Source organism: Populus alba, chromosome 9 (assembly GCF_005239225.2).
Source record: "Populus alba chromosome 9, ASM523922v2, whole genome shotgun sequence".
Classification (NCBI taxonomy): domain Eukaryota; kingdom Viridiplantae; phylum Streptophyta; class Magnoliopsida; order Malpighiales; family Salicaceae; genus Populus; species Populus alba.
This window is the reverse complement of record NC_133292.1, coordinates 3006274-3019021: the sequence shown is the minus strand read 5'-3', so window position 1 is coordinate 3019021 and position 12748 is coordinate 3006274. Positions and strand designations below refer to the sequence as shown.

Here is a 12748-nt window from a genome sequence, read left to right as displayed (position 1 = left end):
ATATATATATATATATATATTACATTTTGACTCCTTTTTTTGTTTGATTATTGATTTTTTTTAACTTAGTCCTTATATGATGTGTTTACGGGGATTTAGAGTAGATAATTTATTTTATTTTGTCTTTATATTGTTATTGCAGTATAAAAAAAAAATCTCAACAACAGGTTGATATTAGAAAAATATCTCAGCATCACGGTATGATCTATTTTTTAAAAAAATAGTTAAATAAAAAAAAAATTAGGTTATTAAACTTTGTAGAGTCAATAACCTGGTTTGCAAGTTTAGTAAGATAACCCTGGTTGCCTCTATTTGCGGGTTTAAAGGGGTAATTTTTTTTTTTACTTGAACTCGATTATGTGATTATTTTTTTTATTATATAGTTAAAAAAAATTTGAAAAAATATATATGTTATTAAAGTTTAGAAATTTGGGCTCGTTGACGCGTATGGCAAGTTTAACTCTCTCTTTTTTTTTTTCTTTTTTTATAAATTCATTTTTTTTAATTTCATTCTTTTATATTAAATTGATTAATAATTAATTTTCATAATATGTTTCATTTTATTTCTATGAGGTTATCACAATTTTAAAAAAATCTCAGTATTGGTTTGACGCTCGATTTTGCGATTGTCTATTTTTGTTATCATATAGTTAAATAAACAATAGTTTAGAAAAAAAAAAAAAAACAAGTTATTAATCACAATGAAGTCCATTAATTGATTTGCGAGTTTGACATATTGACTCGGGTTACTCAATTCATGGGTTTAGTGGGTTTACTGACACGACCAAAAGATTGATGTCTTCTCCCAAGTGCAGGAGTGTCGAAGTAATAAATAACCCGGAAAGACCGGGGTCGAACCACAAAGAGGTTAATTGTATAAATTATAAATAACAAGACAACAACAAAACAACAATAATAACAATAATTGTAATAGTAATAATAATAATAATAATAATAATAATAATAATAATAATAATAATAATAATAATACTCAGTACGTGGCGTTGTTATACATGAGAATGATTTAAAAGATCAAGTCACAGGTTTCCAGCCTATATACCGAGTTTATGAAAACATCAAAGAGGTATATTATATAATATAAACAGAATGTAAATAATAATATAATAGTAGTAGTAGTAGTAGTAGTAGTAGTAATAATAATAATAATAATAATAATAGAAGAAAAAGATGAAGAAATTAATGAGAACTTTGAGATGAAAGATTAATGTAAGGATTAAACAATGATAAAAACAAATGTCAAGGTTAGAGGATCCACCAATGGTATTTCAAACAAGTATAATATAAACTCTTATTACTCAATTTGAAAACCACACACGGAGGAGGTTTCAATCGGATGATTTGTCATTAATAGTTCATTAAAAATTATTAACATGATCATATTAATTATCTTATTTACATACACCAAACTTTTAAATATTATCAGGAATTCATGATGTTAACTAATGTTAACAACAAATCAAGTTCCTCTCATAGCCCAGGTGTAGGTAATACTATACAGTTGGACTATGAGAGTGCCAAGCATTTGTTGTACCAAGTATTATACAATACAAATCTAGATTAACCATTTAACAAGCAAGGTATTAAGAATTAGTAAGATAAAAAGATAAGACATGTTAATATTAAACATTAAGGTCCATGTTGAGTTTACACCATACTTGTTCTTACACCATTAGTGTAACCTTTTTACATTGACATAATGAACTTAGCTAAATATAATGAAGAAGAGAAACATAAATAAACAAAACAAGAACATAAATAAGATACAAGTTAACTAAGTAAAGGAAAGGAAATGAAAAGCATAAACAAGATATTAATGAAAGCAAAACTTAAAAATTACAAAAAAAAAATATAAAGAGAGAAATAAAGAGCATGAACTTGATCTAAATAACCAAGCTCCCAAATACATGGAAAATGCCTCCTTTTATAGGCCAAAATTCAGAATTATTGATTTGATGACTAATTGTTGAGTGGGTGGCCAACTTTTGACTTGGTGAAAATCCTTATCTTCTTGTCTGAATAAAACAAAAATGCTACCATCAGAACTAGGTCCACTAGAAAACATGAAAATTGTAGGAAATTGAATCAACATTCCAGAAGAAAAAAATGGAGGTCATTTGGACTTCTAAAACTCCAGATATGGGCCAAACACTAAACAGTGTCCGGGCTGCATGACAGATTCAGACTTCTCCGTTGTTGCTATAATTTGGATTTGAAAACGGCCTTCTTAGATCTTGATGAAAAGATGAAAGTTGTAGGCCTATGTCTTACTGAATCTGTGTAAAACTTTGAGGTCATTTGGACATCTAGAACTCGAGATATGACCCAATTACCGAACAGTGTTCCAGTTTGGATTGCACCAACATCTCTTTTCTAAATTTGACCCTCTCTTTGTCCTTTCAATTTCCATACTTGAACTCATCAATCAATCCTTTAATTTATGTGATAAGCCTGCATTTAATATGAATATTTACCATATATTAAGGCATTTTATAATATTAGACTTGTTATTATAAAACATGCTTTAGTTAAGGAGTTATTGATACTTTAAATGCAAAATGATGATATAAACCCTTGATAAACATGCACTTTTAAGTATTAATCATTTACCCATCAAACCTAATATGTTTTTTTTAGTTTCTGATTTTTTAATTTTTCTAATTGTTCTTTTTTTATTTCTCTCTTATTCAATATTGGATTAGTTGAGAAATGAAATTCATGATTTTTTTTTTCTATTTTCGCAAGGTAACCGAGGTCAATCCAATTTAGTATTGTCTCAATATATATATATATCATCGTCTTAAAGTTTTTTTTAAAAGTTATGCTATGTTTTTACCAGTTATTCAAGTTGTCATTAGACCTATTAAATTGAATAATTCATTTTGGATCAGCTCCCATGCGATGTAATTTAAAATTCGAGTTAGACAATGAGTAGGTTTCAATATCAAATTACTTTATTGAATTTAATGCTATTGTCAAAATAATTTTTATATTCAATATTTTTTAAGTATAAAAAAAATAATTTGACTTGCAATAAAGTATGGACAAATATACTAGTTTTGACCAAAAATATTTGATGATAATTTTTTTTTAAAAAAAAAAATCACTTTCCACATCCAATTCTTGATCCAGACCTTATATTAACAATGCATATTCAATTCTTCAAGTGTATTTGGTAATATTTTCATGAAAGACCGAAATAAAACTTCTACTATGGCCCTGTTTGTTTGCTGGAAAGTAGTTTCCTTTTGGAAAGTAAATTCCGAGAACGTGAATTCCGAGAAAGTATTTTCCGATGTTTGGTAGTGTAATGGAAAATAAGCTGGAAAACATTTTCCAGTGTTTGGTTATGTCATGAAAAATGAGCTAGAAAATAACTTATTAACATTTTATTTTTCTCAAGTTTATTAAAATAATAAGAAACAAATCTTACAAATTAAAATGTTGAATGAGAATGAAATTGAAAAAAAAAATTATAATTTCATAATCAACATAATAGAGATCAAATCTAAAAAATTTAAAAAAATAAAAGATGAAGAAATTAAAATAATAATAATCAACATTTCATAAATTATTTCAAATAAAATAAATAACAATCAAAAGAATGAGGACCAAATCTAATAGATAAAAATTTTCAATAAAAAAAATGATAAGAAAAAAGCAAATAACAATTATAAAAATAAGGACCAAAATTAATATAAAAATAAAATTTTAAGAGATGAAATTAAAAATGAATATTAAAAACAAAATATATATAGCGATCAAAAGTTTGAGAAACAAATTTGATATAATCAGCAAATAATGACATTTCTAAATTTTTCACAACTTCTAGAAAGTGTTTTCCTCCAAATTTTTTAGGAAAACACTTTCCTGAAAACCAAGCCAAATTTTTCTTTTACTGGAAAGTGTTTTCCATTAACCAACTTTCATAATGGTAAACAAACACAAGAAAATTTGGAAAGTGATTTCCTGAAAATCACTTTCCGGAAAACAAACACAGCTAAAGGAAAAACACTTTTCTGAAAACCAAACTAAATTTTTCATTGACTAAAATTGACTAGAAAGTATTTTTCGTTGATTGAAAAATATTTTTCATTGACCGGAAAGTATTTTTTGTTGACTAACTTTTCTAATGATAAAGAAACAAAGAAAAGTTTGGAAACTGGTTTCCAGAATCCAGTTTCCAAGAAACAAACGAGGCCTGTTAGCACAAGTCTCTTCCTCCTCCCATCGTTATCCATCATTATTTCTCCCTAAGCTCCCCGTCCTCTGCTGCACAATTAAACTATCGATCCCATTTGACTACATCAGTTTTGTATCTCTACCACACCAATCTCCCCTCCGCACACACGTTTCTTGTTATTTTATATAAAAAAAGGGGAAAAAAAAACTGTATTATTATCATCTTGTAATATATTTTCACCATCGTCCAACAACAACTACCTTTTTTTTTTTTTTGTTGATTTTGGGTTAACGGTAGATCTGGACTGTACGTGGATTAAAGGCTAGAAGGTCTTAGTAATGGGAAATGCAAACGGTAGAGAGGAAGGGGAGAGAGAATACGGAGAAGGGTTAGAAAACGGTGAGTCGTCGTCGGTGATTGGAAGCGGGGCGTCGAGTACACGGACGTCGGTTTCAATATTGGCTACTAATGATCATAACCATAGAAATAATATTCCTCCTGATCATGCTCCTTCTCGATCCACATCGCCTTTCTTGTTCGCTCCACAGGTATAATAATAATAGTTTGATTGAAAAGGTACTGAGTTTTAATTCAAATTTTATGTCTTTACTAGCATTGGATGATGACGGGGTTCATTAAGATCTGTAATAAGGAAGGAAGAGGAAGCTTGTTGGTGACGAATTGCCTTTTGTGATTGGATTTTAGGCATCTTGAGAAATAAGTTTCCTTTATTTTCTCGTTTTGTTTGTAATTTTAAGGTTTTCATTAAGGTGGTTTAGTTCTTTTATAAAGTGGGTTTGATTTAAATTTTGATTCATCTCTTTTAGAATGTTTGATCTTTGTGAAAGTATGTTTCAATAACTGAAATTTGTGATCAAGTAATTATGAAAGAAGGTTATTAGGGGCTGGGGTGCGGTTGAGTTTAGCCGAATGTGAACTGAAGATTCTATCCTGACTAGAGTTCTTAAGAATGTTATGTGATTTGGGAGCTTCGTTTGTTTCTGTTCTTTAGACGTCGTTATTGAACTTTTGGGAATCAATAGTGACTGAGATATGCAATTCTGGATATGTAAGCTGGTGATCTACGAGTTTATGGTACTAGATATGTTTGTTTTCTATGAGGCATATGCAACCTGAGTGTGATGCTGACATAGTCTGTTTTAGTGTTGGATTGGGTTGATTTTAGCTGCCCAATTACTGTTTTATGTGTGAGAATGTGTCTAATTTATCTGGCGGATAGCTGCAGTCTAGGTTTATTTCTGCTTTCCATTTTTGTACTCGGTGGGGAATCTAAGGGCTAAACTTGCTCTATGGACAGGATGGTGATTCTGTCTATGCATGTAATAGAGCTGTAGCTAATGTAACTGCTTCTGTATTGTGTGTTCGCAGGTTCCTGTTGCTCCCTTGCAGAGGCCTGATGGGCCCCCTTCTTTTGATCAGATGTGGCAGAATGAGTCTCCTGAGGTTGGTGATGAAGGCCAACCCCCTGAGCAAGGAATCCCTACAATTATCACATGGAACTATGGAGGAAACGATGTGGATGTTGAAGGATCATGGGACAACTTTACATCAAGGTAAGGTTAAGCCACTATCTTAGACACAGAAGATGAAAAGGGAGTATTTGTTGCTTCTGAGGAAACTTATATGATATCTCATTTATTGTTCTGCTGCAGGAAAAAGTTACAAAGATCTGGTAAGGATCATTCTATTCTTATGGTTCTCCCACCAGGCATATACCATTGTAAGTTCATAGTGGATGGAGAGTGGAGATATATTCCAGATCTTCCTGTTGTGACTGATGAAATGGGCTGTGTATGTAATCTTCTTGATGTTCATGTAAGTATCTTTACATGGCTCCTGGTCTTACAAATCCAGAAGCAATTGATTGTGCAAGTTTTCATTAGTGACAATGATTTTTGAAACTAAATGAGCACATAATCATGGTTTTTGAAGGGATATGCTCAAGATGCTTTTGAAAAACTGGGAGTTTTATGCAAACCATGGATTGGGTGAAGCCATGCGAAACATGTCTTTTATGTTCCATATGGGAACACGAATCCTGTTTCCTCTACCTGCATATACAACCAAGATTTTGCTTGATATATATACTTTTCTAATATTCATTTAAGAGGAAGAAAAAAAAAGTTTTTTCTTGGCCCAACGAAACATTTTTTTAATGCCTTGCAAAATTGTAAAAGCATGCACGACTCAATTTCTAAGTTCCTTTTGCAATTTCTTGCAGGATTTTGTGCCTGAAAACCTTGACACTGTGGTTGATTTTGAGGCTCCACCATCTCCAGACTCCACTTACAGTCAAGCATTTCCAGCTGAGGTTGATTTTGCAAAGGTGCCTTTAGCAGTTCCACCGCAGCTACATCTAACAGTCCTTGATGAAGCTTCTTCTTCCAAGCCTCGACATGTTGTGCTGAACCACCTTTACATTGAGAAAGGTTGGGCATCTCAGTCTCTAGTTGCTCTTGGACTGACGCATAGATTCCAATCCAAGTATGTCACTGTTTGCCTTTTTAAGCCACTCAGAAGGTAGCACCCTCCCACTTTCCATCTGTGACTCTGTGAAGGAATCGCTTTCATGATGCAGTTCCTTTAGGGCTTTCTCTGTTTATAGAATTACTCAAGCTTTACATGTTTTATGTTGTAGTTAAATTTTCTTTCTTTCAAGCATTCCTGTTTCTTCAATATTATTATCAGGAAGGTCCACACAATTTAAAAACGAGTTATATACATTAGTTATTGGAACCATTGAATGTAGTCCTTTAGTGGAGAGTCGCCTTCGGGTTCAAACGCGAAGTTCAACCTAAGCCACTTGTAGGTGAAGTTTGAAATTCCCCCTAATTCCCTCTCCCCTTATGGCTACCAACTCTTCTAGTTGACCTATATTGGCTTGGTAAAGGTATGAGCGACCTTTTTCTCAGGCTGAAACTATCAGTCTGCTGTGCAAGTTCTGCATTTAGTTGATTGTGGTTACAATTGATGTGCGGTGCTTATTGAATTTGTGCTAGTGTAAAGTAATAAAGTGCCCTACCAGCTCATGAAAAGTTGTTCTTTCCTGAGCTTGGATTATTTCACTGCTAGTTCAACTTGCTGCTTTGCATCCAATCCAGTTCAACTTATTTCACACCATTTCAAGTTATGGTTTTTCTTTTTAAAAAATAGTATCTCAGCCTCCCAGGATCATCAAGGAAACATGGCATATTTATCTACACATACTTATTGCAGTGAAAAGCCATGATCCTAGAAATAACGTCTGATGTCGAAAATAACAGGAGCAATTGATTCTGATTATTAATTCAGCTGTGATTTGTATAGTTTTTCTGCAATTTACGGATCATGTTGGTTCTGCAAATTGTAACTGTTCAGCAGGTAGTTTGAACTTGAAACTTGAAAACGATAGAGAATTCTTGTGCTATTTGTATATGGATGTCTTATTTCTTTATTTATTGGTGCTTTGTGTCTACCCTTTTAACAACTTACTAATAATAATTTCCTTTTATTTTACATTTGAGTAAAATTATTATGTGGTCTTTTCATCGTGATATAAATGTTTTTTTGAAGATTGTGTAGAGTTATTTTGGTAGTCCTGTTTTTTTAATACATAGTAAAATTACTAATATAACCCTTGAATAAAATAATTCAATGTTTTTTGCTCAAGAACATGTTTGTATTTTCATATTTGATAGAACAATATAATTACTACATTACACTCACCATTTGAAATTTTTAGCCTCGATTTTAGAGAGGTTTAGTTGTAATTTTAATATGGTTTGTTTGTTAGTATTATTTTGTAATTGTAATTTCGTCACTTCATTTGATTCGACTGAACATTCTCTTTCTCTTATCCTTTTTTCTTTCTTTCTTCCCTTTACTTCCTTTTCTTGGATTGTGTTGCCATGCAAAAAATCATTCAAGCCCTTTAATTATTTTTTATTTTGATTCAATCATTCTTCTTTTATTTGTAATTATTTTATTTATATTAATTATTTTTAATTGGATTTTATTTTTGATTTTATTTCTATTATTAATACTTAAATAAAAAAATAATTAATAAAAAAAGGGATCAAGTGATATTGAAAGTATGAGGCCAGGATTGCCTGCTAGATCAAAAATGAAAAGCCCATGCATATCTATGACTTGAAGGCCAGACCTCACATCTCTCGTTTATTTTATTTTATTTTATTTTAATAGTGAACGTCATATGCTTTGTGTTTTTATTTATGTATTTGTTTGAATGAAAAGCACCTTGGAAACGTGGTTGAAATATTCTCTCAAATTTCAATTTTATTTTTTGCTAATATGTTTTTATGTTTTTAAATTATTTTGATTGTTGATTTTAAAAATAAAAAATATTATTTTAATATATTTATAAGCAAAACACTTTAACCTGCAATTTTGATAAATATAACAATGGGAAGATTATTTTAGAGCCAAGCACTGGCACTGGATCAGAAACAAGCATTCTTGAGAACATTCTCTCTCTTATTCATAAGGAAAGAAGTGAAGTAAAACTCTCTCTTATAACACATTACAGCATGTTTCCTCGGGCTTATGATTATTCTTTCCACCTATCTTGCTGCCTTCCTTCGAGTCACTCCTCATTTTTCTTTTTCTGTACATAAAAGGAATCCAAATCATCAGCTGTTTTGGGGGAAGATGTGAAGAAAAGCACATAGTTATTAGCTTTCTGTTGCTGATAATCAAGTAAATGTACCTTTGAAAACACCATTTTCTTTTACTGGTCCACCATTTTCACGCATGTTTTTGTTAATTTAGCTGATGAAGAACACGTTGCAAGCAAGGTATACAAACCATGACTCTCTATCCCTAAAATAAACCTCTGGGCTGTAAGCCCAAACAGCACGCTACAGTTCAGATTCCTAAAGCAGATCACATCAGAATCCACAGCTAGCCTATTCCTTTTCCTATTTTTTGTACATCAAGCTATCATATTAGAGAGTTTTGGCCTTAGAAAGTAAAAGAAATTGGATGAAAAGAGCATACCATACGCTCACTTTGAACATTCTCTTTTGACTGGTAAAGTGTATCAAATATTCCTGCACCACCCGGGGAGGGAGGGCTCAGCCACTTCCATCACCACGTTGCCCAAATCAACAGAAAATCCCCAACCAGTGTTTACACCCAATAACGTTGGGATCTTTCCAAAACGAATTAGATACTGGACAAACAAAGGTAAAAGGTAAGGCCAGGAATTACGTGAAGTTATTCCTAATTCCGCATCCTTCTGGGTGCGGATGCTGGCAGTGTATTGTGAGGTAGAGAAGTTTCCATGGCCCGCCCCCTTAAGATGTGTGAAATCTTGCTTAATATCAGCAAGACCAAGATTCCAGAGATACAAGGATGGAGGCCAGGCAACAAGTAGGATAGTGGCTGCCTGTGTTTGTCTGGGCACCCATTACAAGATTAGAGAAAACTGTAAAATCAGTTTTAAATAGAAAAAAAATACCTCCACAAGATGCTAGCAGATGAACCTGTCATCCTTTAGGCTCAGTTATTCTTGGCTGATTGAGCTCGTGAAATTTTATAATTCAAAAAAGTTAAGGTAATTACAAAATATAACCAATAGTTATATCCTATTACTTACTATCTAAACTTACCTTTAAAAAAAAAATTATGAGAATAAAACTCATGACCCACTAAAAATAACAAGATTATTTATATTTTTGTTTCCTTTAAAGGGGCATAAAAAGTAACTATTTGGGCGTCACTAGTCGCTCTTCGGGCACTGTATAATTTCTCCATCTCTAGGGATGCCAAGGTGAGAGGCAATGCAATTAAAGAAGCAGACCACATGCAGCTAAATTGGGTCATTGACATCTTAATTACTACTGTTAGATTTAACAGATAAGCAATAGCATGTCTTACTGCTACGGCAAGTTGGATGAAATAATGGCAAAGATGCAGCACATAAAACGTTCAAACAAATCAGACAACGAATGGAAGCAAACAAAAAAGCAACACTGAAGTTTGGAATATTAACAAAATTAGTCATCCATAACCAAAATCATCCAATTCTCCCAAAAGTTCTATGTTCATAATACCAAAGGTAGAAAGAAAAATGCCAAACATCAATGAGAAGATACTAACAAGCCAAGCTACTGGACAAAAAACAGAGCAAACAAGTAGACATTAATAAAAAGTGCCACAAAATAATGCAAACAACAGAACAAACAACCCAGCTGAAGCTAATAACACCAAATGAAGATGTCCTAATTGGGAAATAGAATTCTCATCAAACTTATTTGCCCTGTCTCTCTTTTTTGTTTTTATGCATTGGTTTTTGGGTTTTGGGTGAGTAAACCTCACTTGGCCATCATAACTTTGACAAATTCTTCGTAGTTGATCTGACCATCACCATCCACATCAGCCTCACGGATCATCTCATCAACCTCCTCATCTGTCAGCTTCTCCCCAAGATTTGTCATGACATGGCGCAGCTCAGCAGCAGAAATGAAGCCATTCTGATCCTTATCAAAAACTCTGAAAGCTTCCTTGAGCTCCTCCTCAGAATCAGTATCCTTCATCTTGCGGGCCATGAGGTTGAGGAACTCAGGGAAGTCGATGGTACCATTCCCATCAGCATCGACCTCGTTTATCATGTCCTGGAGTTCTGCCTCAGTTGGGTTTTGGCCCAATGAACGCATCACAGTCCCAAGCTCCTTAGTAGTAATGCAGCCTGAGATAAAATCAATAACAATTATCATATTGCTAGCACTAAACCTCATCAAGTTCAAATAATGAATATGATTCAAAACAAGTCCAGCGTGGATGTGTGAGGAGAGGACGGACCAAGATATGCAACCCTCAACAAATTGCAGGCAGTATTATAGAAACAAAATACACAAATCATTCATAAAAAAGAATCAAGATAAAAGCAGAGCAAGTTCCAACTTTAATCATCATTTTTATAGCTCCGAGGTGAGAGCAATATTGAAGAGCCAAAATAGCATTTCTAAGTTGAAGAGCTATTCCTACATGTTGGTCAAAAGAGCTAAGAGTTTATTTAATATATTTTTATGCAAAAGAGAGTTTTTGATTGGAGTTGCATTAGAATATCAAATACATTAAAATACAATTGGCTTTTCTGAAATACTATATTTACACTATTCAAAAAGCCATATTACCAGTTTGGCTCTTCTAAATAGCTTATCCCATGCTCTCAAACACAAAAATGCCTACAATTCCGATTGGGATGCCAATGCAAGTTTTCCACAGCTTAATCTAGACATTAACAGATCATTCCTAACACCATTTATTAACCTACATGATTCCACCCAAATTTATTCTTTCCCTCATTAACAAACAATTCGTTCACCCCGGCCCGAATCATAACCTCGGAAATGATCCAAAATCTAAACAAACACAGATCGCGATCAAAACCTAGCACATTTCAAAACAGATCCTCGAGGAAATAAAAGATTAAAAAAAAAAAAACAGAAAACCTGCCAAACGACCAGTCGAAATAAATAAAACGCAGAACAGCTACAGATCAAGCTAAGAAACAGAAAAAGCGGCACGAAAACGGTAAAATAACAACGGAAACGGAATCAGATCTGAGAAATAAAGAAGTGAAAAAATTAAAAGAAAAGAGAGAGACCATCGCCGTCCTTATCGAAGAGGCTGAAAGCTTCCTTGAACTCGGAGATCTGGTCATCGGTTAGCTGATCGGCCATCTTTGTTTGGAGAGAGAAAATATCAGAGAAAATAAAAACAGTAAGAAATGCTTTAAATCAAAGAGGATGACTATATCTGATGGCTGGCTCGCTGCCTCTTTTAGCTCTGATCCGACGCTGCGTGAACGTCTTTGCTTTGATCTGACTCTGGCTTTGAAAAATAAATAGGCAGAGGAGTAAGCCTACGTGGGCACCTTTTTTTTTAATTTAAAGTTAAAGTGCTCCCATTGGTGGTGTTCCGCATCTGATTCTCTCTCTTCCCCACGTGTAGCCCCTTTCTCTCGACTCCCGTCTTAGACCTTTACCGTTTTACCCCTTACTATTCTTCCCTGTCAGCTTTCGTTTTTTATTTTTGATACTGTGATAGCTGTGGTTGTATTTTTAAAAAATAGTATTTTTAGTTAGGGGTAGTTTGAAAAAATATATATTTGGTTAAAACTATGGTTGAAGTTGAAATTAAATAAAAAAATTGTTTAATATGTTTGGTTAATAATGCTTTTTTAAATTATATTTTATATATATAAAACAAAAATTGTTTCATTAAACTATCTATAATTCCATAATGTACAAAATTCATCTAATAAGAACTACAGTTTTTATAATTTTTTGAGCATGCAATAAAATTAGTTAAAATATTTCAGGAATAAAATTAAAATTATAATGCGAGTAAATTTAATTCACTCTAAACTAGTTTTTCAAAAAAAAAAAATATTGTTCACATTCACTTAAACAGTGTGAGTGAAATCATTTCACTGCACTGTTTTTTCAAAAAACAAAAAATGCACTGTTCATTAAAGTGAACAATGCGAGTGAAAAAAAACTCACTTGCACTATTCACATA

At 32.6% G+C, this 12748-nt stretch overlaps 2 protein-coding genes across 2 annotated transcripts; one reads left to right on the top strand and one right to left on the bottom strand.

Moving 5' to 3' along the window:
- Positions 1–4193: 4193 nt before the first annotated feature.
- LOC118053852 (SNF1-related protein kinase regulatory subunit beta-1) lies at positions 4194–7054 on the top strand. The gene is made up of 4 exons (XM_035065248.2): positions 4194–4749; positions 5591–5775; positions 5875–6037; positions 6444–7054. Exons 1-4 carry the CDS (start codon positions 4540–4542, stop codon positions 6744–6746), a joined length of 861 nt encoding a protein of 286 aa, XP_034921139.1. The 5' UTR covers positions 4194–4539; the 3' UTR covers positions 6747–7054.
- A 3155-nt stretch (positions 7055–10209) lies between these two features.
- LOC118053853 (calmodulin-7) lies at positions 10210–12059 on the bottom strand. The gene is made up of 2 exons (XM_035065249.2): positions 11832–12059; positions 10210–10910 (listed from the first exon to the last, which is right to left on the bottom strand). Exons 1-2 carry the CDS (start codon positions 11905–11907, stop codon positions 10537–10539), a joined length of 450 nt encoding a protein of 149 aa, XP_034921140.1. The 5' UTR covers positions 11908–12059; the 3' UTR covers positions 10210–10536.
- Between the last annotated feature and the right edge of the window lie 689 nt (positions 12060–12748).

Coding starts and splice junctions, on each gene's coding strand:
- LOC118053852 (XM_035065248.2), top strand. CDS start 4,540: ATGGGAAATGCAAACGGTAGAGAGGAAGGGGAGAGAGAATACGGAGAA. Junction 4,750..5,590: donor CTTTCTTGTTCGCTCCACAG/GTATAATAATAA, acceptor GTGTGTTCGCAG/GTTCCTGTTGCTCCCTTGCA. Junction 5,776..5,874: donor TGGGACAACTTTACATCAAG/GTAAGGTTAAGC, acceptor GTTCTGCTGCAG/GAAAAAGTTACAAAGATCTG.
- LOC118053853 (XM_035065249.2), bottom strand. CDS start 11,907: ATGGCCGATCAGCTAACCGATGACCAGATCTCCGAGTTCAAGGAAGCT. Junction 10,911..11,831: donor CTTCGATAAGGACGGCGATG/GTCTCTCTCTTT, acceptor ATTTTATCTCAG/GCTGCATTACTACTAAGGAG.